The sequence below is a fragment of the Falco peregrinus genome, chromosome 5 (genome assembly GCF_023634155.1).
Source record: "Falco peregrinus isolate bFalPer1 chromosome 5, bFalPer1.pri, whole genome shotgun sequence".
Lineage (NCBI taxonomy): Eukaryota > Metazoa > Chordata > Aves > Falconiformes > Falconidae > Falco > Falco peregrinus.
In genome coordinates, this window is record NC_073725.1 from 6881498 (window position 1) to 6905349 (window position 23852).

General features: G+C 44.5%; 1 protein-coding gene across 1 annotated transcript in view; it reads left to right on the forward strand.

Annotated features, from left to right (window-relative positions):
- PLEKHA8 (pleckstrin homology domain containing A8) overlaps nucleotides 1-15086 on the forward strand; it is a 32052-nt gene extending 16966 nt beyond the window's left edge. Inside the window, exons 7-14 of the mRNA XM_005230670.4 lie at nucleotides 186-343; nucleotides 2865-3024; nucleotides 3432-3517; nucleotides 4128-4186; nucleotides 5481-5611; nucleotides 6105-6175; nucleotides 8305-8366; nucleotides 9298-15086. Of these exons, the coding sequence (XP_005230727.1) occupies nucleotides 186-343; nucleotides 2865-3024; nucleotides 3432-3517; nucleotides 4128-4186; nucleotides 5481-5611; nucleotides 6105-6175; nucleotides 8305-8366; nucleotides 9298-9495 (925 nt within the window). The 3' untranslated portion in view covers nucleotides 9496-15086. The remainder of the gene's footprint in view (nucleotides 1-185; nucleotides 344-2864; nucleotides 3025-3431; nucleotides 3518-4127; nucleotides 4187-5480; nucleotides 5612-6104; nucleotides 6176-8304; nucleotides 8367-9297) is intronic.
- Nucleotides 15087-23852: the final 8766 nt, after the last annotated feature.

Below are 23852 nucleotides of genomic sequence, written 5' to 3' on the forward strand. Positions count from 1 at the left end.
TTTGCTGCAGAGAGCTGCCTAGTTCCTTTTACTATTTTAGACAAGTTCTTTTGCTCAGAGCAGCCTGTGGCAGCCTATAGTTTCTGTCGACTATTTTGCTCTTACTGTTATTTGTGTGTTTTCACAGGAAGAAGCTTACCGAGCAATGTTTTATACACTAACCGTTATTCTTTCTCTTTCTTTAGGCAGATGGAAATGAACCCATGTGAAAATGGCTCTGTAAAAGCAGAAATCAACCATCAAGAGCAAACCCTTATTAAAAGTCTGGAATGTTTAAACCTGGAAACAAATGAGGGGAGCAATGATGTTTCTGTTGAAGATCACATAGCAGAGGATTTGGCAGGTAAATATATACACTGTCTTTTATCCAGGATCATTACTCTTTAAGTGTAAATGGAAGGAGGTTTAGGCTGCCTGTGGGAGTGCTGATCTGATACCTTGCTTCCCAGGAGAGGGAATATCTGTGTGTTTTAGTCTGGTATCTGCCCTTTGCAAGTCTTCTCAGAATAGCTCCTGCCCTTGTTGACAGCTAACTTGGGACTGAATGGGATAGGAAATTAAGAATTCTTTTTTGGACAAGTGGAGGCTCCTCTAGGTGCTGATTGACATGTATAACAATACAGCCTGGCAGAGCTTGGGCTCTTGCATTGTGGACAGACAACGTTATTCCCAGAGGCTCTCCTCTGGGAATGCTGGTACCTACGAGGAAGGGGAACATTGAAGCTTTGTGTGCCTGTCTGGGAGAGGTTGACCTTGTAGTTGTTCTTGATTGCTCTGACAAATCTTCACAGAAAATTAACCCTTTTTCTGCAACTGAGAGTATACTAGAAAGCACCTTATTTCTTCCGTTACCTTAGCAACAGCATGAAACTTAGATTTGTGCGTGACTTCAGTAAAACACTGTTGAACTAATTCAGTCTAAAATTCCAGCCAAGATAGCTATATTGTTAAGGGCTGCTGAACTTAATTTTGGTAAGTCTGTACAAGTAACACATGATTTCTGCTTGTCCTGTTGAATGGACTGTATTGTTCTTGAACAGCAGCTTTCTCTGCCTGGCCATTATTCCAAAAATAATCAACTAAAGTTTTTAAGTGCAAGTTAATAAGGATGGTGATTTTGCTCTTACGTGGGTTCTCTTTGGAGTTTTTCTAATTTCTGTCACTGGTGTTGCATAGTGTGGCAAGTCCCTGCAGAATATCATACATGTGTCACCATTTAGCGTAATACCTCAAGAGTGCAGCGCTGAAGCAAGGAGATCAAATGAATTCAAGTCAGGTTGTTGGTATCATGTAGCTGTGGAGGTTGTTCCTTTGCAAAAAGGGGAAAAGCCTACCTCCTCTTGAGTATGCGCATTTAAGTTGCAGAGTTTTGCTGGCAGTACAGGGTGCAGCAGAAGGTGCAGTGCCAGCCAGCCTGGGGCTCCACCTTGCTGATGGCTGATGGCTTTGTCTGGGTGCTCCCTGTGAGCCCAGGGGCTCTGCCCTGTCTCAGATACTCTTCCCTCCCTCCCTCCTCCTTTTATTATTTAAAAGCACTCCTCCCTCCTCCCTTTATTATTTAAAAGCACTTAAATCCCCTAAGAAATTTCTGTTTGTCATTTAGGGCTTACTGTGTTCGAGTGTGAAATTCCAGAGGACCCCATGCTTTTTGAATGGCACTCCTGTGGAGTCACTGCAGACTCGGGCTGTTTGTCTGCTCATCAGCCTGTGTGTCTGTCTTGTGTATCCCACAAACTCTAGTTCCTTAGCAGAGTCACTTTGCTTGCAAATGAGGCACAGTCAGTGATGGCTGAGGCCATTTTTCTCTGCCCTGAGGAGAATGGTTGAAGTCTTGTTGCTGTTACTGGGTGTGAGTGGTTCTCTTTGCCACCCAGCCCAAGGCTTATTCAGTGGTTCTGCAAGCAGTAGGGACCTGCTGCAAGCTTGCTTCCAGACTTCACTTGGAGGAAGAGAGTTCCTTGCAGCTTGATGGATTCAACCAGAAGCTCAGTTCTGCTTTAGCTCTGTAAACCTCACTGGCACTTGAAAGTATTCCTTTCCTGGAGAAACAGGTTCTCTGGAAAATCTTGAATGCTAGTTTGACAGTCTGGCAGCAAGATGTATGGTTTGTATGCTGGAGATGCTGTGAATATTTTCCTTCTTGACTTGTTCTCTGCAGCTTTCCATGAGGTCAGAAAGTCTTAGCATGCGTGGGATGTAGAAGACTTTGTCTTCCTTTGGAGGTGCTCATGTGGTGCTGTTTATTTGAAACAGATGCACCTGACCCCAAAGAAGAAATAAAACAGACCACACTGGGCAAGAGGCACCTGAAGCTTTTTCTGGGAAACTTTAAGGATATTCATATAAACTGGGTAGAACATACCAGCCTTTGATATCTTAACAACATCCATCTAAGCAGCCAGTTTACTTATCAGAAGGAGCAAACAAGTCACTATTATTCTTTTGCTTTTGAAAATGCACTGTGCCGCTTTATCAGCACTGAGCAGGTTACAGCCACTGAGAAGTAATCTTTCTTTCAAGGAGATGAATCTGCTGCCTCCTGCCCGCTTGCTTCTTCAATGCTCTTCTCTCGTAAGGCTGTCCTCGCTGAGGATGTGTGGGCTCACCTGCTTTGGAATGTGGTGCTTGGTCTGTCTAATTAAAAGAAACGGGGAAGGGACTGATCGAAATGTGATCTGAGCACCTGACAGACCTGTGGTGAGAGTCACGGTGTTGGCAGGGAAAGCTTTCAAATGTCCATGATCCAGATATCCAAGTGCCTTCCTTCAACTAGAAAGCATCTTGATAAACAGGTATAACGATATGGGTATGTCACTGTTTTCTTTGTCTATTTTTGTTTTTCTTCTGTTTCCTGTGAATTTAAGGCATTAAAGAAGGTGGAGAGAACGAGCTGCAAGCTGTAGGAAGCTGTGGTGCCCACAAGTTGCTGCAGTTGGAGACAAATTCTTTAAGTGGATTGACTCTGTGTGAAGAAGACAGAAATGAAAACGATTCTCCTACCTTCTTCAGTGTCATGAGCAATAGGTAGTACAGATTTCAATTAAAAGGATTATTAAAATTTCATTAAGCCTTTAATTCACTCATTTTTAAGACTCTTCTGTCTGTAAAGCTGTTTTTGCTGACATTATTTAACAAGGCTGCATACAGCACAGTTATTGAAGAAGGTATCCTTTACAGTAAAATTAACTGTACAGTGGAGTGGGAGGTTTTTTCCTTGTTTGCAGTTGCAGGCCTTGCTTGTACCCCACCAAATGGGTATTTTCTGCAGTCGTTTCCTTTAATCCAGTGAAACAAAAGCCACGTTGATGGTTCCAAGTCTGTACATTTTAGCCCTGTGCAAATGAAGTGGGCATGAAACTTTTTTTGCTTTTAGAAGTTGCACAAAAGGAGTTGTTAAGGTAAAAATCTTTTCTGCTTGTCCTGGACACCAGGTTCAGTGATATTGAACTTCGGGAGGAGGAGGGCATACCGACAGAAGAGTTTCTGGAGTCATGTTACGCGATTGTGCCCGTTCTGGGTAAGCAGCTCCTTCTTTCCCTCTGACTCCTTTTGACTGCTGCCACTTGTGACAAAAGGTGGAGCCACTGGTTTGGAGAGTTCATTTCTATGCTAAAGTGATGTCGTAGAAACAGCCTCTATCAACAGAATCAAATTGACTGGTCCCAGAAGATGTTTCTTACTCTTCTGCTTTATCCGCTTGCATTTAGATGGAACCCATGTATAAGCTGTCTGGAAATCTATAGGTCTATCTGAAACAGCCATTTCTTTCCCTGAAAAGAGCAGTGTGGCTGCCTTACACATCCCACATGGCTGACAGCATACCAGCAGCTGTACTATCTATTTGATTTTTCTAAAGACTTCTGTCTCCAGCTAGTGCAGCCCTCACCTGCGTGGCCCCTGCATCCGACAGTGCATCCACATCCCAGACTGGTGTATTTTCACGCTTGTACCGACTGGGGTGGATTGGTTCAACACCAAAGAAAGATTTAGATTTGTGTTATTATTGTAGTATTCTCCTGCCATTTAGAAGGGTTGTTAAGAGACTAGATGAAATGAATTGTTACTTAGACATGAGAACTGGAAAATTTTAAAATATGGTGGTGTGTTTTGTTTTTTTTTTTTTCTAGACAAGCTGGGACCAACTGTTTTTGCTCCTGTTAAAATGGATTTTGTAGGTAACATCAAGGTAACAGCTTATTCCTAGCACTGTTTTTTATTTGTTTGTTTTAAAGAAAATACCTATTTTAGGCACTAAAGCTCAAGAATTTTTGTTGTAGGAGTCAATACTGAAAGGCTAATTAATATTTGATAATGTTATCATCTGTCAGATCACAGTCTCTCAGAATGCTGAAATGCCCCTAATTCTGTCCTTACAGGACCCGCATTTAATAAATCCAGTTGTCGTGTGCAAACTTAAGAAATACTTGACTGACTGCCAAGTAAAATATCTGTTACACCTAATGAATATGACTGATTCTGAGCTGAATAGGTTGTAAGTCATGACGTGATGATAGCAATATTGACTTTAGATTGTAAAATAAATGGAGGGAGAGGAAGATCCCTTTCACTCAATGAAATCAAAGGAAGTTAACATGTTAAGAAGCAGCTTCTCAGCAGGCCAGGGCAAACCCCACAGCCTCAGTTCTTGTTCTGGAAGTTCTTCCAGCTGCACGTCTGGAAAGGTTTGAAGTGCTGCTTGTGAGACAAGATGTATTCGTAGCGAGGCTTTTCATAGCTTTTCTTTCAAAAAAAAAATAACAAAAACAAAAACATACCTTCTGAGTATATGACAAGAAACATTGCATACATTCAGATTTGTTTGGTGCAAAGTAACTCAGGTTTTTGCTTATCTTACTGAAGGTAATCACTGAAAGACTGAAAACAGCAGGAGAGAAGAGTGCTACTTAAAAAACTGAAACCTTGTATATTTATTGTCAAGTGATAGGCAACTACTCCTTTAATATAGAAGAAGACTCTTGTTTATCTGCCCCTTAGATATTTTCTCTCTTTGTTTCTGTGAGGAGTTGTGTATAACAAACTTGGGAATAAATTAAAAAGCTTAAGCATGCCGATGACGGCTGAGTGTCATTGAGACTTCGCAGTTTAGCAGTGGTCAGAAGGTAATCTGCTTGTACTTGAAGCTTGGGGCAAATAGGACTTTCCTTAGAGAGCAGGTTGAATTAACTCCTTTCCACCAGTGTGGAGGATGCCATTTGAACCTCAAGCATTTTGTCAGACAGAAATGGTAGGTTCCATGTAAATCTTTGACGTGCTGTTGTTGGGGTTTTTTTGTTTTTTTGGTTTTTGGGGTTTTTTTTGCTTGCGTTAGCTAGACAGCTAGCCGTGGGGAACGTGTGACGTGGCTGGGGATCTGTGGTACCCCTTTGCAGGGAAGAGTCCTGGTAAATAACTGGTATTTATAGGACAGGTCATTGTTTGGTCTTAAAACCCTAAAGATTCGCCTCTTGTTTTTTCACCAGAAAATAAACCAGAAATTTATAACCAACAAAGAAGAGTTTGATACCCTTCAGAAGATAGTGCTCCATGAAGTGAATGCAGGTGTAGCACAAGTTAGAAACTCTGCTACGGAGGCTCTGCTGTGGCTGAAAAGGTAACGACCTTGTATCTATTGCACGGTGAATTGCTGAGGTGCAAGGAGGGACCTTTCGCCAGCGCAAGCTGATGTACGTGGAGCAAACTGGTTACTTTCCACAGGCTCCATCAATGCAGACTGGCTGGTTTCAAGAGTCATGAGTTGTCTGTGGTTGTATCATTGCAACTTTGCCAAAAGACTTGAAAAAGCAATTGCAGGCAACCTGTTTTTCCATAAAAATGAAGTTACAGCGAACATCACTGGGCCAGAACATCAGGCAGGTGATTTTGGGTTGCAGCAGAAATGTTTTACAAGTAAAGTGTTTTTCCTTGGGCTGGAAGAGAGGCTGGAGGAGGTGGATGCATTTTTTTTATTCAGATTGAAAACAGCACCGTAATTCTGAGTTTTATTGCACTTCTGAGCTGTACTGCAAATCTAGGAGCTTTGTTGTACTTTGGGTTACCTTGTTATAAACATGGTTTCTTTTTATTTCATGGGTTCATCCTGACAGAGGCTTAAAGTTCTTGAAAGGTTTTTTGACAGAAGTGAAGAACGGGGAAAAGAATATCCAGACAGCTCTGAGTAAGTGCTGGTTGCTTTATTCTTCATGTGCTTCTTAATTTACAGTCTTGGCTATTTTTCTCGTCCTTTAGAACCTGTGTTTTCTTTTCTTCAGTGACTAATCATGCAAGTAATCTCCAAGACATAACTTTTTCGAAAACTGCAGTTTTTTAAAATGACTGCCTCTTGGCAGGTTACTAGATGTCTGGTCAATGTTGATTTACTAGCAGATAAAGATTCCTTTAAGGGCTTACTTCTAGCAGGGGAGACAGTCGTATCTTAGGGAAAAAAGTACTTTGTTTTGTTCCTTTTTCTCTCCTGGTTTGCAGTGAGAGTGCTCCCAAATATATAGCTGCTGGTTTTTTAGTGCCTTGTGAGACTGGCCATCACTCTTTGAAATCACCTCTTTGCCAGTATGGCTGTGTCAATTATCAGGGGATTTGTAACAGAGAAGAAGGATTTCGTTTCCAAATAAGACAATTTCTGACACTTACTGAGTCAGGCTAGTGCCTAAGCAAGTAGAAAATAACATACCAACCCCGCTTAGACTTGACTTGGTTATTCACGAGTAGAACTGTCTCTATATGCATGCAGTCTAATGTTACGATAATCCTTTAAAACAGCTTTCCCCCACCCCTTTAAAAAAAAAAAACCACCACCATATAGGATTAGTAAAAAGAACTAGTACACCGAAGTGTGTAAGCAGCACTTGGAAGTGGGACTGTAAATACACTGCTGCTAGATGTGGATGTTAAACACCATGGAAAGTCAAGGCACGTACCTGACCTTCTGAGGCCCTGAAATACCACTTGAATTGCTCTCTGTCTGCAATGGAACCATGCTGCTGATTATTTTTTTTCTCATTTCTTCCTTCCTTTTCTCCCCCCAAAGCTCTTCTGTATCTGTATCACCATTGCAGCTTTGGTTTACTGTTTCTTATTCAGGGGTCACTGTGCTATTTGAATGTTCTCTTTCTACAACCTCAAATGTCAAGCTAAGGAAATGAAAATGAAAAATGGAGTATCTACCAGCTCTTACGATCTTTTGAGGAACAAACGACTTTCTAGAGGGATTTGTCTTTGCTTGGATTTAAATCCCAAGTAAACTTTTCACCTTCTGGTGTTTTTAATGCCCCCTATATTTGCTGACAAGGCAGAGAATAGACTTGTCAGTCCTGTTTGGAACACAATACTCTCTTCTTCCTTATGTCATTGCTTTTATTACTGTATGGTTTTCTCATAGATTCTCACTTCTACTGTAAAGATAGAAAAGCTGCGTTCCCCAGTCGTTAGGCTGATAGATGAGGAGTACTTCATGTTACAGAAAAACTCGTGGCTGTGTTTTTCTGACTTTTTACACTCTTCCAGTAATAACTGCCTGTGATCTTTTGAGTAAATATCCTAAAGCAGTGAAATTTAGAGGTTCTCCTTCTTCAAGGTTAACAGCGTAGGGAAAGTACAATAAAATGTCAGATACTTAACAAGTCAACTGAAGGAAAGGATATGAAATGGAGACTGTGACAAACTAAGACTGGGAAAATACGGCTCAAAGATGTTTGGCTTTGTATATAGAAAGCTTTGTATATGAAAGTGGAGCTGTCTAGGAACATAACAAGGGCCTTCATCAAAGTCTACGCTCAGGGGCACTCACAAGAGAGATCCCGAGGATTATTTTAATAAAGGTCTGTTGCTTTCTGTTCCAATGATCCTTAAAACTTGGCCCTCGGATGTAAAGAAGGAGTTCTTGGTTAATACCGGAGCTAACCACCTCGACTGAGGCTGGCTAACAGCTTGCAGGATTGTTTCACCCTGGGTAATATTTTCTCAGACTTGCACTGAGCTGAGAGCTGTGAAGCACAGCTAGTCAAACGAAAATTACTTTTGCCCTCCTGTCTGTTGGAACGCTCACTTGCTGTGGATGAGTTGAAGGAGATTTGACAGCAGAGCTGAGACCCCAGTGCAGAAATCCCAATCTGTCATCTCCTTTCAGTCATAACTTCAGTGCACAGAACCAGCCATGATGTGTATCCAGTGGCAAGAATATATCCTTAAACAGTCATTTCTAAGCTCTGAGTTCTCCTGGTGATGCAAATGTAAAACTGCCGTACATCTATCTCTTGATTATTTTTTTAAATTTTTTTTTCCTTTAAGACAATGCTTATGGAAAGACATTACGGCAGCACCATGGCTGGGTTGTCCGCGGAGTCTTTGCGGTGAGTATTTATCTTGGTTGCTGATAGAGCTGGGGGGTCTTGTTCATGTGATCTTATCTTGTACATAATTAATAAACTATGTTAAAATTCGAAGCATTGCAATGAATAGATTCCTTTGTTAGCCTTTATTTTCGAGGTGAGGGTTGTGGTGATCGCTTAGTATTGGGCTTTCAGGGTGGAACCGGCTTTCTGGAGCCCAAACAAGACAGAGTATGCTTGCATGCGCATGTTTTCATGATGTGTTTTTTCAGCATAATCTTGCAGGGCTATTAAAGGAAGAAATGAGAGTTTAAGTTTGCTTTTTTGAGGATCGATCTGTCTTCGAATAGGAGCATTCAGGAAGGCGTAGTGCAGGATGTGTCAGGGAGCTGAAGCGGAGGATGCTGGCGGAGGATGGAAAATGATTTATTTTTTTGTCCAGTCTGGCAGCTCCCCCTCGTGCCTGTCGCTGGAAATTATCACTGTAATTATAAAAGGAAAAAGGAAAGCCTCACCCCCCTGAGTCGTGACAGAGCATTGGACAGGGAGAAACAGAAATGTTGGGGAGAGCTTTCTAAAGTGTTTTGAGAATGGCGCTTCGGTGCTGAAGTGTGTGACGCTGGGTTAGGAGCTCCCCTAACAAACTGAAATTTGTTTGGGGTTTGTATTTAATTAATTTCTAATGTATGCTGAATATTTGTGCAAAATACGGTGTACAAGCACTTTGTAAAAATCAGGCTTCTCTGAAGATGCCTTAAACTGGGGATCTACATGGATAATAAAAATAAAATGTTAAGCCTCCCTCCCAGTTAAAAATCTCAACCTATGCATATACCCATTAAAGACATTAAAGCTATGCGATCTAAGTAAACCTAAGGGTTTTTTGTGGCATTAGTTGGGTTTCTTCTCCTGTTCTGTTTTGCAAATCTAAAAGCTTTGGTTCCTCTCCCAGTTAGCTTTAAGGGCAGCTCCAACATACGAAGACTTTGTGGCGGCTCTGTCTGTAGAGGAGTGCGATCCTCAGGAAGAAACATTTTACAAAGGAATGCAGAGGGACCTCAACATTTACCTACCAGCCATGGAAAAGCAGCTAAATATCTTGGACACTCTCTATGAAGTACATGGTTTGGAGTCAGATGAGGTGGTATGACTACAGCAAGACCGCATCTAAAACTTCAGGGACTGTGTCTGTTAACAAAGATTTCTTTCGTTTTGGGTTTTTTGGACATCGTTTCTGTTCATTGTATCTTTTCAGGTGGGAAGGGTGTTGTGAGTGTTTTTGGGGCAGGGTATGTATGTGGGGGTTTTTATGCTTGTTTTATGTTTAAATGCAGAGGTACTGTTTCTCTTTGGGTCATAACTATGTCCACGATGAATGTTTTTGACTGTTTATCTCCTGCCTGTGCACTTCCTCTTCTCTTCACCTCATAAACGTAACGGAGCAGGATTTGGCCTTTGCTCCCGTACCTTTGGAGAGAGCTGTGCCTGCAGCGGAGCCGCTGGGACCTCAGCGCGGTGCCCAGCTGGGTGCTGCCGGCTCTGGCTCTCCTGTGCCCTGTGCCTGCTCCCTGCGAGGCTGTAGGAGGACAAAGGTAGTAAAAGTTACTATTACCTTGGTAGCAGAAGAGAAGAGAAGCTAAATGCCAGCTTATAAGGTACGCAGGGAGTTTGTCCCTTAATTTGGGTTGAAGCTTTTTAATGCAGCACCTCCCCAGATAGTACAGAGATCTTCACCGCAGGCACGTGGTGGTCTGAGCTTCCCCAGGAGCCAGTCTTTGAAACTGGGCGTCGTGTTCCCTGACCAGCTCCCAGTTTGTGCCACTATTCTCCCTATGAGCTCCTGCCAGTGGACCACCAGAAATTTGCTGGCACAGGCTGGCAGAGCCCAGCTACTTTCCACAGTGCTTTACAGAAGCAATCGGAGATTATGTCCATCATCCTGGTTTTGATGGGTTTTTCTATTTTGAGCTTCGGGTTTTCTTAAATCAGATTCACACAGAAATGTAACGTTTGCTTTTCAATGGAATACAGCTAGTACTTTTTAATAAGCAGATATGATTAAAATGCTTCCTAGGCTGCCACTATGGACAGAGACTTCATGGGAGTAGACGTGAAATACGTGAAGTGTAGGGGAAGCTAGAATGTGTCACACGCCATTACACATCGGGCCAGTTATAAATTTTACAATCTGAAATGATGTACAAGTGACTGGAAATTAAGAAAGTAAAATTTGCCCTTTTTCCCGTTTTGCTGACACAGATAAAAATGTGCTCCTTAACATGGCTCATATTGAAAATAATAAAGTCCTTTTAGCCAGTGGTGTGGTTAAGGACAAAATTCCTAGTTGTGTTGATGGCTGGAAGGCTGCCTGTGAGTCACGGACTGCCCATGCAAGGCATCAGCAGGTCTCTCAGCGGCGACCTAGGGCTTTAGATGGCTTTGTGCAGAGAGTTGAGTTTAACTCGTGCAGGAGGAGAGAAGACTGTGCTAATGAGGTATTTTAGAATTAGTAAATCTTCATAATCACAGGAGAAGTCAGTGTTGCCATGTTCAGAGGAGAAGCACTGGCTTTTGCTAGGCTAAAAGCCACGCTGTCAGTAGCGTGAATGTACTGCAGACCTGCTGCCCTGCATCGCTCTGGCGGGAGCCTCTCCGCACCCCAAATACTCGATCCTTCCTAAAGAGCCTAGCATTGTGAGCTTTAAGAAGAGCATATGATGCTTGAAGAACAGACCAAACATCACACTTGGTGTGTAAAGCAAGATACTAGGAGTCTGGTAAGGCATTTAAACAGCGTGGCTTCCTTGTTCCTGTCATCTTTTCTGAGCTGTGCCTGTCTGTAGTTCTTACATACTCCAGGAGGAGTCGGAAGGATGTGGGGGGTTTGGTTTTTTTGATTTTCTTAATTTAAGTAGTATATATTTATGTTTGAGTACAAAGTCACAACTTTTGACCAAAGCTCCATTCAACTATCTCGCTACTCACAGCGCTAAAAACAAAGCGGAGAGCCTTTTGGGATTTGGCTGTCTGCTGCTTCTAAACATGAGTGCAGAGAAGTTACACGTGTAGTAGAACAGCCAGCTCTCCACCCTGTGCAGTTTCCTCCAGATTTTCAGCTATTATGTGGGAAACCACTGTAATAGTTTTTAGCTGAGTGCGCTGGGAAGGTAACGGAGACCACATTTCCACAAAACACAGCTGGTGTAGGGGAGAGCAGGAAGAGATTCCTCTTCGCTGGAAATTAACTGTCAGATCATGATGAAAATTTACTTCCCTTTTTGCTCTAGGTTTTTCCAGTAGGAGGAAAGCGTATTCAGTACTTAAAGTCTTGGATGTTATTTTTGGATATTTTGGTTGGTTGGTTTGGTTTTTTAACTAGCAGGAGAACCACTAGTTTGTTAGTAGGGCATCAGACCCAGTGTTTGATGCAAAAAAATTAGGAGGCTTTATTTCGTAGTCAGAGAAATAGCTTCATTGGACCATTAGCTTCGGCAATTACTAACTTCTACCATTCTTCTGACAAGAGTGGTCCACATTGTGTACCCTCTAATCAGCGTGGCATTCTGCCTCAGAGCAAGCTTTCTCGTCTTGCTGTTCTGGGTGAAGTTGGTCTTTCTGAACTCTGGAACTGGTGCTTGAGAATGTTCTTAGGAGACCGTGGCTTCAGGACAACCCCGTGTGCTTGTTGTTAAACAGGGGGCTTGTACGGAAGGAACTGAGCGAGGGCTCCTTGCCTTCGAAACTTGTCCTCACCATGCACTGCTTTTGCAGAGCGCTGAGCACTTCGAAGTCTTACGAATGCGATCTTTCCAGTCAAACCACCACTGGGATAGAAACCCGTGCAGCATGCTGCAGAGCTGAAATCCAAGTTATACCTCTAAGGATGCAACAGACCAGATGACCAAGTGGAAGCAGATACACTGCTAGACAATTGACCGCTTCCTTTTCCTGTGATGTCAGTTTGGCAGACAGAGAGGATTGCTTTTGATTTGAATAATTGTAGAGAAAAAACAACTTAACTTTTGGCCTTCAAATTTAGAATTGGAGAGAAGGTCGGTGTTTTCCGTTTGATTTGATTGGTTAGGGTTAGTTTGTTTTTTTAATTTGATGGCTGACATTTATGAGCAACTGCTCTGCGTACGGATAGAGGTCCTTGTGACTCTCAGATGATAGCACCCTTGCTCTGTGTAATTTACATGAACTGCTTTGGTTTCTTGAACCGCACCAGTCTAAAGTTTTGTGTCCCTTTCCTTTAGAAATGCTTTCGGCTGTTTCCTTCAATGTCTGACAGTTGCATATTCTCAGGGATTTTACGTAGCCATGGCAAAAGAAGAGTCATCGCAGCCTTACCCTAGGGTAAGGGGATTAAGGCTGCTTTTTGTGAAACCGGTACGGCTGTGTGTAGAACTGATACAGCATGACACTGACAGTGTCTATCCAGCGTGCATCCTTGCTGAGACATGGTAAATCCCAAAGCAATCTGATAGAAGTGTTATCTAGTACTGAATGATGGCAGTCAGCATCTTGGAATAGAGATCGTACACACATCTTTGCTCTAACGCCAACGGCACTATATTACAGAGCTCTCAATTTCAGTCGAGTTCTGCTTAGCAATGGGAGGCTTTTATTTATTTTATTTATTTTGTTGTTTGTTTTTTTTTTTAAACTGTGTTCTGGAGCCCCCTCTGCTATTTTAAGACACCATACTCAGTTGCAGATGGAAGTTCTGTGATGCTACAATTGTAGAATATGAACTGAATACTCAAGTGCTTTAGTGTTTACGCTAAACATCCCACCTAGATGCTGTTGTAATATGGATCTCCCTTTAACAGATGCACTTAAAGTTAAGGGGCATATAGCTTCACTTACAATCTTGCATCATCAGGATTTAGGTTAGAGCTGTTTGAAAAGTGTCACTTGGTTGGCTGGATGTATAAAAAATATGCCCAAAATGTGCTCCAGTTGTTTGCAGTGTGCTTTGGCAAACAGGTGTGGAACATTATAGAAATCAGCGTTAACTATGTCTGTATGCTGGACCTTCTGAACCTTTCTTTTCATTAGCACTTCAGCTTTTGTGAAAAACTTTAGGGAACCTTGAACTGCCTTTTAGGCACCAGAGAAGATAATCAGCGCATTCCTACCTGCCTCTCTTTCCCTCTTCCCCAACCTGGTCCCACCTCTTCCTTTCCTCCCATTGTCCTCTGCTTTGCTACCAGAGCTGTCGCTGCCAAGTCTCAGCATCCCTCCACAAGGGAACAAAGCAGGAGCTTTTGTAAGCGATATAAATGTAAACTTGGGAAATGAGACCTAAATTCCTTGGCAGGCAACCGAACATACAGTCAGGTGGAGAATGTGCTGCTTTTCTCTGAAGTTTCTCCCTTGTTTGACATAACTTTGCCAGGAAAACCACACCACTTTGAACTTCTAATTTCACCGATGAAATTTAAATTGGGACACTTGAGACTTGGCAGTTCTATCTCTTACAAGTGAAAGCACAGGGATTTTTTTTTATTTATTTAATGGACTTATTTCTTTTCACTTGCCTGCATAGTGCAGATAAGAAAACAAAAAGAGAATGGTGGGAATGACTGAATTCAAGCCTCTCTGCTACCTTCTATAGCCCCTTGGTGACCAAACCCTGTAAAGTACCACATGCTTCAAGCAATATATAATCACTCTCGTGCAGAAGGGGTATCATAGTGCACTTGCTCGCTCTGAGCACACACAGGCAGTAGTTGATCCTACTCACAGTTCACACGAGGATTTAAGCCCTTGCTTTGAAGTTAGAACACAGGCATATGCTTCACTTAAACCCACGTGCCCACTGGCATGCAGTTCTTCAAAAATGTGGTCTCTGACTGTCATTTTTAATATCCCTTTCTTGGTATAGATTTTCACCCCTCATACTCCAGATGTTAGAGGTAGATTTTTTTTTTTAAATATATGAAACTTCCTTGGTTTCATATCCAGATTTCTGCTTAACGCTAAGTTTGTGAACTTTATTTTGCATTGCAGCATTCAAGGGGTCCAAAACTTAATTTCTTTAATTAAAGCCATCTTGAAAGTTTGAGATTTATGTCTACTTGAAGCTAAACAAGTAAATTGCATTCCAGGATACAGTGACTAAACTGAAAACCAAAGCAGCTTGCTTTTGTAGTTTCCTTTTTTATTTTCTTTTCTCAAGGCAATTTTGGGCATGTGTTTTATCAGTCAAGCTGAGCTTACTACAAGCCTTATTTATACATACATACTGAAATACACTTAAAGATGAAGAGAAGGTATATTGCCTCACACTTTAAATTTACTTAATTCTAAGGGCTTGCTCATGCCCCAAAAATCACCTCTTCCAGTGTAAGCATTGCATAAATTGTGCTGTCATAAGCAGTTCAGTCTGAAATACTTTGAAGTTTCCAGTCTGCGTCATCTCTCAAACCATACCCCTCTCTCTTCTTTTGGAACATTAAGACCTTTGTCAGATTTTTATATTATTTCATTATAATAAACTTGTTTTAAATAAGCATGTTCTAAAATCTCACTTTCTCCTTGCATGGATTTTGTTTCTTTTACTACAGCAGAGGGCTTAAAGTGCTCTTCAGGACCGCATCTGTTCTAGGCGCTGTGTGAACAGTCAAAACCAGTATGTTTCTGGTTGACAGAAACAACCTGTATGTATCTTTGTATGAAGAATGTTAACACACATGGAGCCTGTTTAGATCATGAGAATAAAAGCTGTGTCTGGCATGTGGTTGTGGGTGCTTGGCCGGTGTAAATAGGTGATGACTAGTTATAAAAGGTACCTGGCACTGGGAGAGGAATTTGTATTTTAAAATTGCATGTGGTGTTTGTCCTTCTTTTGCCTGGTCTTGAATCTCTTCCTTAGAGATTTCAAGAACTTCAGAAACTCCTGTGTGGTTGTCTTGAGATGCAGATGAAGACCAGTGCTCCTTAATTAATGTGGGTGTTAACACATCCCTTTATTCCCCCTTTCTCCCTCCATATAAACACAGCATGGACCTGAGAGCAGATCTATGAAACTATTATTTCACTCTAGCAAGGGCAAGTCCCTCCATTAAATGGCAGCAATCCAGATGGATATATGTGAAGATCTGTGAAGTGGAGGAGGCATTTTCCTAGCTGGAGAAAAGTAGATGAGACTGAGCCCCTGCCTGTGCCTGGGCAGGGGGGAGGACGCGTGCATCCTGATGCAGCAACAGCAGCACTGCTCAGCTAGAGCTGGCTCTCTCCTGTGGGATACGGGGGACTGAACCCTTCTTGTTGCAGTAAGCCCCAAAGCATCAGCTCTGTCAAGGCCGAGCGTTGCATTTGCTTCAGCAAGGGCTGAGCACCGGCAGGAGCGCCAGACTCTGCATGCCTCAGTCTCACCTGCTGGGGCTGAGCTGATGGATAGCTGGCACCTTGGCGAGGGATGAGTAGTTTAGAAGGCTATCCAGGGCAGAGATCTTCCACTGATCCAGGGTTTCATTCACCTTCTCTCCTTCCTAAGGAGATGAGCAGGTTATCAGTTGTGATACCACGGCAGTTCCAGCTAAATAACAATTGTGTCACTAATGCTTTTAGAGGCTCCCCCTAAGACACTGTCTCAGCTGTTCCGTGGGCATGTGGAAATAACTTGGCACGTGGGCGAGCATGGGTGCCACTGGCACAAGCTGTCTTTGCAGCCATGGCACAGATTGTTTTGGTGGCTCTCCTGAAGCATCAGTTGTGCCACAACCAAGCGCTGGGCCAGGTTCCCTGTGTTCCCTGGCAGCTCCTCCGAAGCCGTGCTGTTGCATGCTGCCGTTAGACGGGGCTGCTGCTGGGGCAGAGCTCGGTCCTGTGCAGGGCTGGCACTGGTATCTGGACTGTGTATGCTGTAGCAGCCAGCCATAACTCTTCACACCAAAGCAAAGGGGATGTACGCAGAGGCAGACATTGCAAGCGTGACAGGGTATATCAAAACTTCGCTCACATGCAGCGTTACAATGAACAGTTTCCTTTTCTCATTTGAAGTCACAAGGTGCTGTTCTAGCAGAAAAATGAGGTTTCAGCTTTCCATCCAGGCATGCAATAAACAAATTGAACAAATGTCCATTTTCACTGGAGAAGCAGCCACTTGCAACTTGCTGCAGCCACGCAGGTAACTTCTTTCCATTGGCATTTTTGGACTGGAGGAGGAAGGATGCGATGGGGTCCATCATGCATTACAGTGTCCACAGACCTGCCCTGTAACTGTTACTACTTTGGCATAACAGACAAGCTAATGCCTTGAAGCCCAGCTTCCAAGTGTGATTTGCAATATTGATTCTGCCAGCCAGCACTGCAGTGTCCCGTTTTACAGCTGCAGCGTGTCCACAAGCAAAGGAGAGGGGGACATGGTGGCTGTGACAAGGTCTGTGGCTGTGCAGAGGGCCTGTCTGCTGGCATGAGTTGTTCATCACCTCTGACAAATGCAATGCTCTTCTAAACAGCTGAACACAGACCAGCGGCACCACACAGGTACATTCTAACAGAAATCCCATGCACAAAAAAAAAAAAAAAAAATATACCTCTTAGGCAAATGTCTCCTCACTACAGATTCGAGTAGTTAAAAAAACAAACAAACCACAATGCAAATCTGTTGCCATTACAGGATCCCTCATGAACTGCAGAAAGAGTCCCAGCTAAAGCTGTGATGGAGTTTGTGGTGTTTGTTAGTAAAGGTCATGGGTGGTGATAGTGGCTGCTAAATTCCTGTTCCCACAGGAATCTAGATCCATGGCTCAAAATACAAAACTGTGCGCTGAACACGTAGGGCTCATAGGAACACACAGGTGCTGCTGTTAAAACAGGAGGCAAGATTCAGCAGTGACCAAAATACCCAGAAATATTTTTTTCTTAGGGTTCTCCTACATGGAAAAAAAGACTTATGTTTTCTAAATCTTAACAAGGAAAGGCAATGCAAGCTCACAGCACCAATGCTTTGGCCAGTGCAACCAGGCAGAGTGAAACCTTTACTGGGTGGGTTTCTTTTTAACCTAGCTGGAAACCGTGCTATGCTGGGGGCGGCGTGGGGCTAGCATGCAGTTTTGCTGCCCTGTAGGAAATATAAAGTAATTGAAATGCAGAATGTGGGACCATAACTCAGTGCTGCAGCCTGGACAGAGCACAGGTTTTGAACACCAGTTTAATGTGTTCATGCAAAGCTGTTCCCTGAATCAGAGCCACAAGGAGAAAAGTTTTCTTTTTCGTTTGGGGATTGGTATAGTTAATAAGTGTCAAGCGCAAATACTAGGACTGAGAAGGCGAAGCGCAGGAGATGCTATGGGATGCCAGATGCTTCCAGACATGGGTGCAACCAAGCTAAGTGGTCAGTCTGTCCATCTGGAAGATTTTATCCCGAGATGTTACCATGTACTTTTTCCTAATATTTCAATACATTGACCCAAATGTATTTCTTAACAGGTATTTAGTCTTCTCGTGTGTCCAACAGATTGTAGATTTCCTTCTTGTGTGTTATCATTAAAGCAGCACACCAGCCTGAGAAAGCTTCCAGCTTCCCTTCCCTGCACTGCGAGGGGATGGTTCCTAGAGAAGCGGCAGTGACAGCAGTGCAGGCTCAACCCCTGACTTTAGGGAATCAGGGAAAAAGACTTTTCCCTTGCATTCCCATAACTTTCACTTTTTACTAGCCTCTATTACTTTGCTGGTGTTCCAGGTTGCAAGGTCTGGTAAAATTTTTCCAGGATCTTTCACTGTTTACCCACCTCTTTAGCAAGGCATCACCATTGGTGCAGGAGTTTCGCCTGCAGCGGGAAGAGCTGAAATTGGTAATACTTGTGTCCTTCCAGAGCTGTCAATCAAGGAGTCACCGAGATGCTGCTTCCCAGTCAGGGCCCCCAGCGCATCCTGGTGGCAACCAGGGGCATTTGGCAGCTTTCTAAGCATGTACCTCACTGCTTTCAGCAGGATGCACTGATGTGTGGCCTATGCAAAGTCCTGCAGTGATGCCAAGGAGAGAACAGGTCACAGTTTTCTCAAAATCAGATGGATCTGAGACTTCAAAATGCGTTTACATCAATTTGTCTTTGTACCAGGGTTCCTGCTCCAGCTATGGCTTTCAGTCAAAATAATTTCCAATCAATTTAGCATCTGTTTCCAGCGTTGGTATCGCCAGCTCATCTGTAGTCTTCAGAGACCAGACGTGCCTCACATAGTTTCCTATAGGTCACAGTTTTCCACTTGCTTTCTTGCTCAGCAGCTGGTACCCAACCTCCTTCCTGCAACAAGGGGAAGCTGTGTGCCGGGCAACCTGTGCTGCGCTGCCCCCGCTCCCCTGCCCCGCTTTCTCCCTAACGTGACATCTGAGCCGCAGTCTCAGGTATTTGACACTTGCTGAGCCCACGTCCCACGCATCAAGCGGCAACCAGCTTTCCCCAAACCAACCAACCAAGCAGGGCACACCTGCGTGTGCAGCTGAGGTCTCTGAAACCTGGTGCCCCTCCGAGCACACGGGCGGCTGGGAGAGCTTTCTTCCCAAAGCCATGGTGGGAGACCCTGGTCAAGGGCAAGAGGCTTGCTGTCCCACACAGCTTCATTCTTCTGCCCCAGGCCCTTGTGTTGAGGCACCACTGGTCCTGCCTTGGCAGATGCACCAGTCAGGCAAGGGACCTTCTTGCAGGCACTTGTCTGTAAGGTGCTGTCCCCTTGTTGGGGATGTACAGAGTGTCCCAGTTGCACATTGGATCCTGCCAGGACATTTCACAGTATATCTTCTTCAATCCGGCTTACTATATTCCCCTTCCCTCCCAGTCTTTTAAGGATTTGTAGCCTCTCACCTTGGATTTACAGCACCCCACCAGCATATATAAATAGTCACTGCTGCTTTTATCCACCTCACACTCCATCAGTCACCTTGAGCAGGCTGCTCTCCCTGGGTGGAAGCTTGGGGAAAAACCCTAGGACTATTTCAAAGAGCTTAGGCATGCTTCTTGTCAGCCAGCCCAAAAGTTTCTATTAACTGTATGTCTTTGCTTCTGTTTTAATAAGAGTAATAAATCAGCCCCCCCCCCCCCCCCCCCAAAAAAAAAAACCAAAAACAAAAAACCAAAACACCCAAAAAAAAACAGTCTTTGATCTTCAGGTACAGATGTGGTCACCAAGCAGAGCACCCCACCATGAAACATGGGCATGGGTGTTGCATGCAAGGAGGGCAACCTGAGCTACCTGGCATTGCCCGCACAGTGCTGCGTGGCGTGGCAGAAACCCCGCTGCCGAGACATTGCTGGCCACCTTTCAGGGGGCTTTGCATTTTGAGGGAGGCTTTGCCCCTCAGCTAGAGTCCTGCCATCCTCAGGGCTGCAAAACACAGGCAGTACAGGTAAAGAGTGCATGCCTTGCCCCTCACAAATGGCCTAATTAACAGATGCTCGACTTCTGAATGCAGGAGGAATAATCGCATTATTTCTATGTCATTATTTAGGGCTTGGTTCTTCCTTCCCTATATGCAGTACTCCGATATCAACTTATTTGCCCCAAGAGTCAGTCGCAGCGTTCAGTCCTCCCTGCCACAAACCTATACAGGATATTATTGCTCATCAAATAACTGGATAGCATGGAGCAGAGAGCAAATATTTTAAATCTTTAGATTAGCATAAAAGCTCCAGCTCAGACAGCTTAAGGGAGAGCCTGCTGACCCCAGGCAGCAACAGGTACAACTCTCCGGCTTATTTAGAAGCTGTAATCCTGCAGCATTTCACAACAGATGTTGTCTTGCTCAGAAAGTCCTGGCACAGAACAAGCCTCCCTGCCCTTCACCGTGCCCACCAAGACCAGTGAGATTACCAGCTTTACCCCGCTGGTCCCACACTTCTGCTGTGGGGTTACAGATGGGTTTGGCAACTAATCTCTGGTCAAATGGCAGTGAAATAGGAACACATCGCTACAGCCCCCATATGGTTTATCTGAATGCACTGGAGCATCACAGCTTAAATCTGGCTGGTTACTGTACTTCATGACCAGCCTCCCTGTGGGTTTTGGCCCATAATATACACGTTTCAACAGAACACTTCTGGACAGTTCAGTTGTCTGAACTATTCTCCATTTCTTACCTCTAATCAGTCATCCTCCCCTTTAAGTCTCGTAACAACTCAAAACCTAAGCAGTTCTCAATATTATCTCGCTCAGCACATCCCATCCTCTGAGCAGTAGTGCCAAGTGGGTAAGATGGAAATGTATAAACTACGTGTAAAATGATACCGCTATAAAGTGTCAGGGTTGGGTTACCAGTTTGCCCATCAAATAACCTCCAAAAGGAAGGCATAGGGAGCACCAAACATAACCTGCCCCAGATGCCTGCCTGGCTCAGCACAGCCTGCCCCAGCTCCTGCATTGTCACAGCACTTCACAACTAGCCAGCTGCAACAAGGCTTTTACCACCCCGTACCAGGTTAACGTCAATAAGTAGTTCCCACACCTTGCCCCAGCACAGCCACCAATCCCCCACAAGGTTTCACAAGTTTGCCTACTGTCTATGCCGTTTCTTCATCCTTCTCAGGCCAGTTCACCCTGCTTCTTGCCTCTGCATCCAGATTCTTCCTTCTCCAGGCTCCTCTCTCAGCCAGCCTCCCCTCATCCAGGCCCCCTGCTTCTCCCATGGACCTCTCCTACATCCAGGGCACCCTCTGTCCTCCCTTTGCTTCTTCCAGGTTTCTCTTCATCAAGTGCTCCTCTTCCATACCCCTTCGAGCTTATTTAACTACTTAGCAGGAACCAGCCTCACCTGCACCTTATCCACATCAGCCAACTCACCGCCCCTGAAGCCAGCCCACAGCTGTATATTATCAATGTTAATTAACCTGCCTTCATTCCTTTCTAATTCTTCGACACTGCGTTGTGGGTTTCATGGAGGAATGTGGCCAATGGAAATGGGAAAGGCAGGAAGCAATAGGAGCTCTTCTCTTCCAAACAAAATTGATCACTAAAAAGTTTTTGGGCCCCTGGGATGGGGCTGGGGAGCAGTATGGGGTTCCCAAGATACTCCTTCCTAGCTCCACCAAATCGGAGATGCTCTGATTAAGAGGGCAAAGGAAAGTCAGTTTTAGATGCCTGCGTTTTCCACGTCCTGAGACACCTCTCAGTAATGGTTCAGCAGGAAATGCTGTTAGGTGCCTCTTCCTCCTGGGAGGGTGACAGTGAATAACTGTCATCCCCCCTGCTCACACCATGCAGGGGATGCTGAGGACCCTGACAGGTCTCTGTCTCCTCTCCAAGGTGAATCCTGAAAGTTTCCTCCCATGCCTGGCACAAGGGTCAAACACATACACCTTGCAACAGGCTTAAATTTAACCCCGATGTCCGTTTGTACACTTCTTAAAAAGTGATGCTTTAGACTGGCTGAGAGAGGGTCATCAGTTGCCGAGTTTCTAAATATACTAAACGCGCTGCTGTGTGAGGAGGTTAATGTTACCTCCTCTTCCTCTCGGCTGGTTTATTGTGCTGTTTACCTCAGATTCCAGCTCTGTCAAGGCTCTGCCTTCATCTTGTCACACACCAGCTGGGCTGGCTCCCAACTGCGCCTGCCAAACAGCTCGGGGAGTGCTGTGCCCTTCCCTGTGTCCTGCAGGAGGTGCCACCAGCAGCATTGGCCCTGGGGACAGCCTGGCAGGTGGCTTTTCCTGAAGACCATGAAATATTTCCATGCAACGTGTGGCACAAGGCCGGTTCCTGCCCCGAGCACGATGGCAAGAGGCTCTGGCTCCTGCGGTGCTTGGCTTTGTGATGGGAGGTGCTGATGGGTTCAGCTCCACGGTTCTCCTTCCCCCTCCTTTCCCAAAGAAAATGCTGAGCATTTTCCCTGTGCAGGGGAGGCTACTTGGCCAGTAGTGGGTGGGAAAGCTGCAGCAAAATAGGCTGTTTAAACGCTGTTCTCTCTCACTCGAGAAGATTGTGCATCCAAACTGGACCCTCCGTCAGATGTACAGGAAACTGTCAGAATGAATTAAAAGCCCTGAAAGGCCAGGGCTGTAACTCAGTGCTTTATAAGCACCAAGATTTTGTGGGGGGCAGAGGGAGGGAAGTAGCCACTAATGTAATTTCAGGCAGGAGTACACACTAATATAATTTGGCTTGGCTACCCTTTCAAACGCAGCCTTTCCTCGGCTGGGCTGGCTCGGGGCCATCCTCCTAAATGCCCCAGTAATTACCGATGCAATAAAAACATGTGTCCAGGCTTTGCTCCTGCCTCTTTAGACCTGGAGTGACACCAGCCTTCAGCACAGAGGGCTCCAGTTTGCAGCAAAGAGCACATTGCCAGGCATGTAACCGAATCCATTAACACAGTGGGGTTTTTTCACTGACCATGTTCAGAAAAGACACGAAATAGCTCATTTGCTTAGGTTTTGTTCCTTTTCCCTCTTTGATTAAGGTTTGGCGGTGCTCAGACGGTCTGCAAGTTGCACTGTGCCTTAACGGATCAATAAACATCAGCTACTCCGAACCAAATTCCTGATCCCAATTTTACATTCGCTAGTCGCCTGCTTTACTTTGTCTTTCTGCCAGCACCCTACATTGCCTGTAGCAGAGTTCAATAGCCCACTACTCAGCTTCCCATGGAAAGAATGGTTTCCAGGGAAGGGATGCTTGCTTTGCCATATCCATCTCCTTAGGCAAAAGCTATCAGAGGCGGAACTTGAAAGTATCACAAAGTGCTCTCTGTTGCCTCACCCTTCATAATGTAAAACATGGTTTTCCCAACTCTTTAAAGATCTTGCAGCATTGCCTTGCCTGCATGATACACATGAGTATCATCAAAGAATCACAGCGCAGCACTGCTTTACTCCTCTTGGGTTTATTTTGGTTAATACCTGCCCTGATTTTATGTGGCAGCAGAGTGCCAAAGCTATTGAATTGTCCCCCAAAGCAGCTAACTGGGGACTTACTACTGATATTACTTGTAAACAGCTGGTGCTCAGGGACAGTGCCCATTCTGGGGGACTCCCAGTTTAAGGATAACCACCAATCCCCTTATCCAAATCAGTGGGACTGAAATGGAAATTGCACCGCATGATTTTTCAAGACATTGAGGTCAGCTTTGCGAAGAAGCCATCCTTTAAGAAGGTAAGAACCGTGGCCAAGGAGCTTTGCTGTGCTGTTTGCGGGGCTGCGGCATGCAGGGGTTAGAAAAGGGATGGCATGAGAGGCTGAAAAAGAAGCCGACGAAAACCAGTGCCTGCAGAGCAGCGAGGCCATTGCAGGGTTTTGAAGGGACTACAAAGGATATGAATTTTGGTACTGTTAAAGGAAACCGTAAGAACAAAGAAAGGAGATGAGCTGCATGGCCTGATCTATGGGCAAGGGGACAGGGTTGGCAGCTACAATCTGAATGATTTGAAGTTGAGAGAGACGTGACGTAGGCATTTGGGAAGCCAGAGAGGTGAGTGTCACAGAAAGGACAGGCAGAAAATCTACCGCCCTTTGGCTCAGTCGTTCTCCCGCTGTCAATACAGTTCCATTTCCCCTGGGGTGAGACAG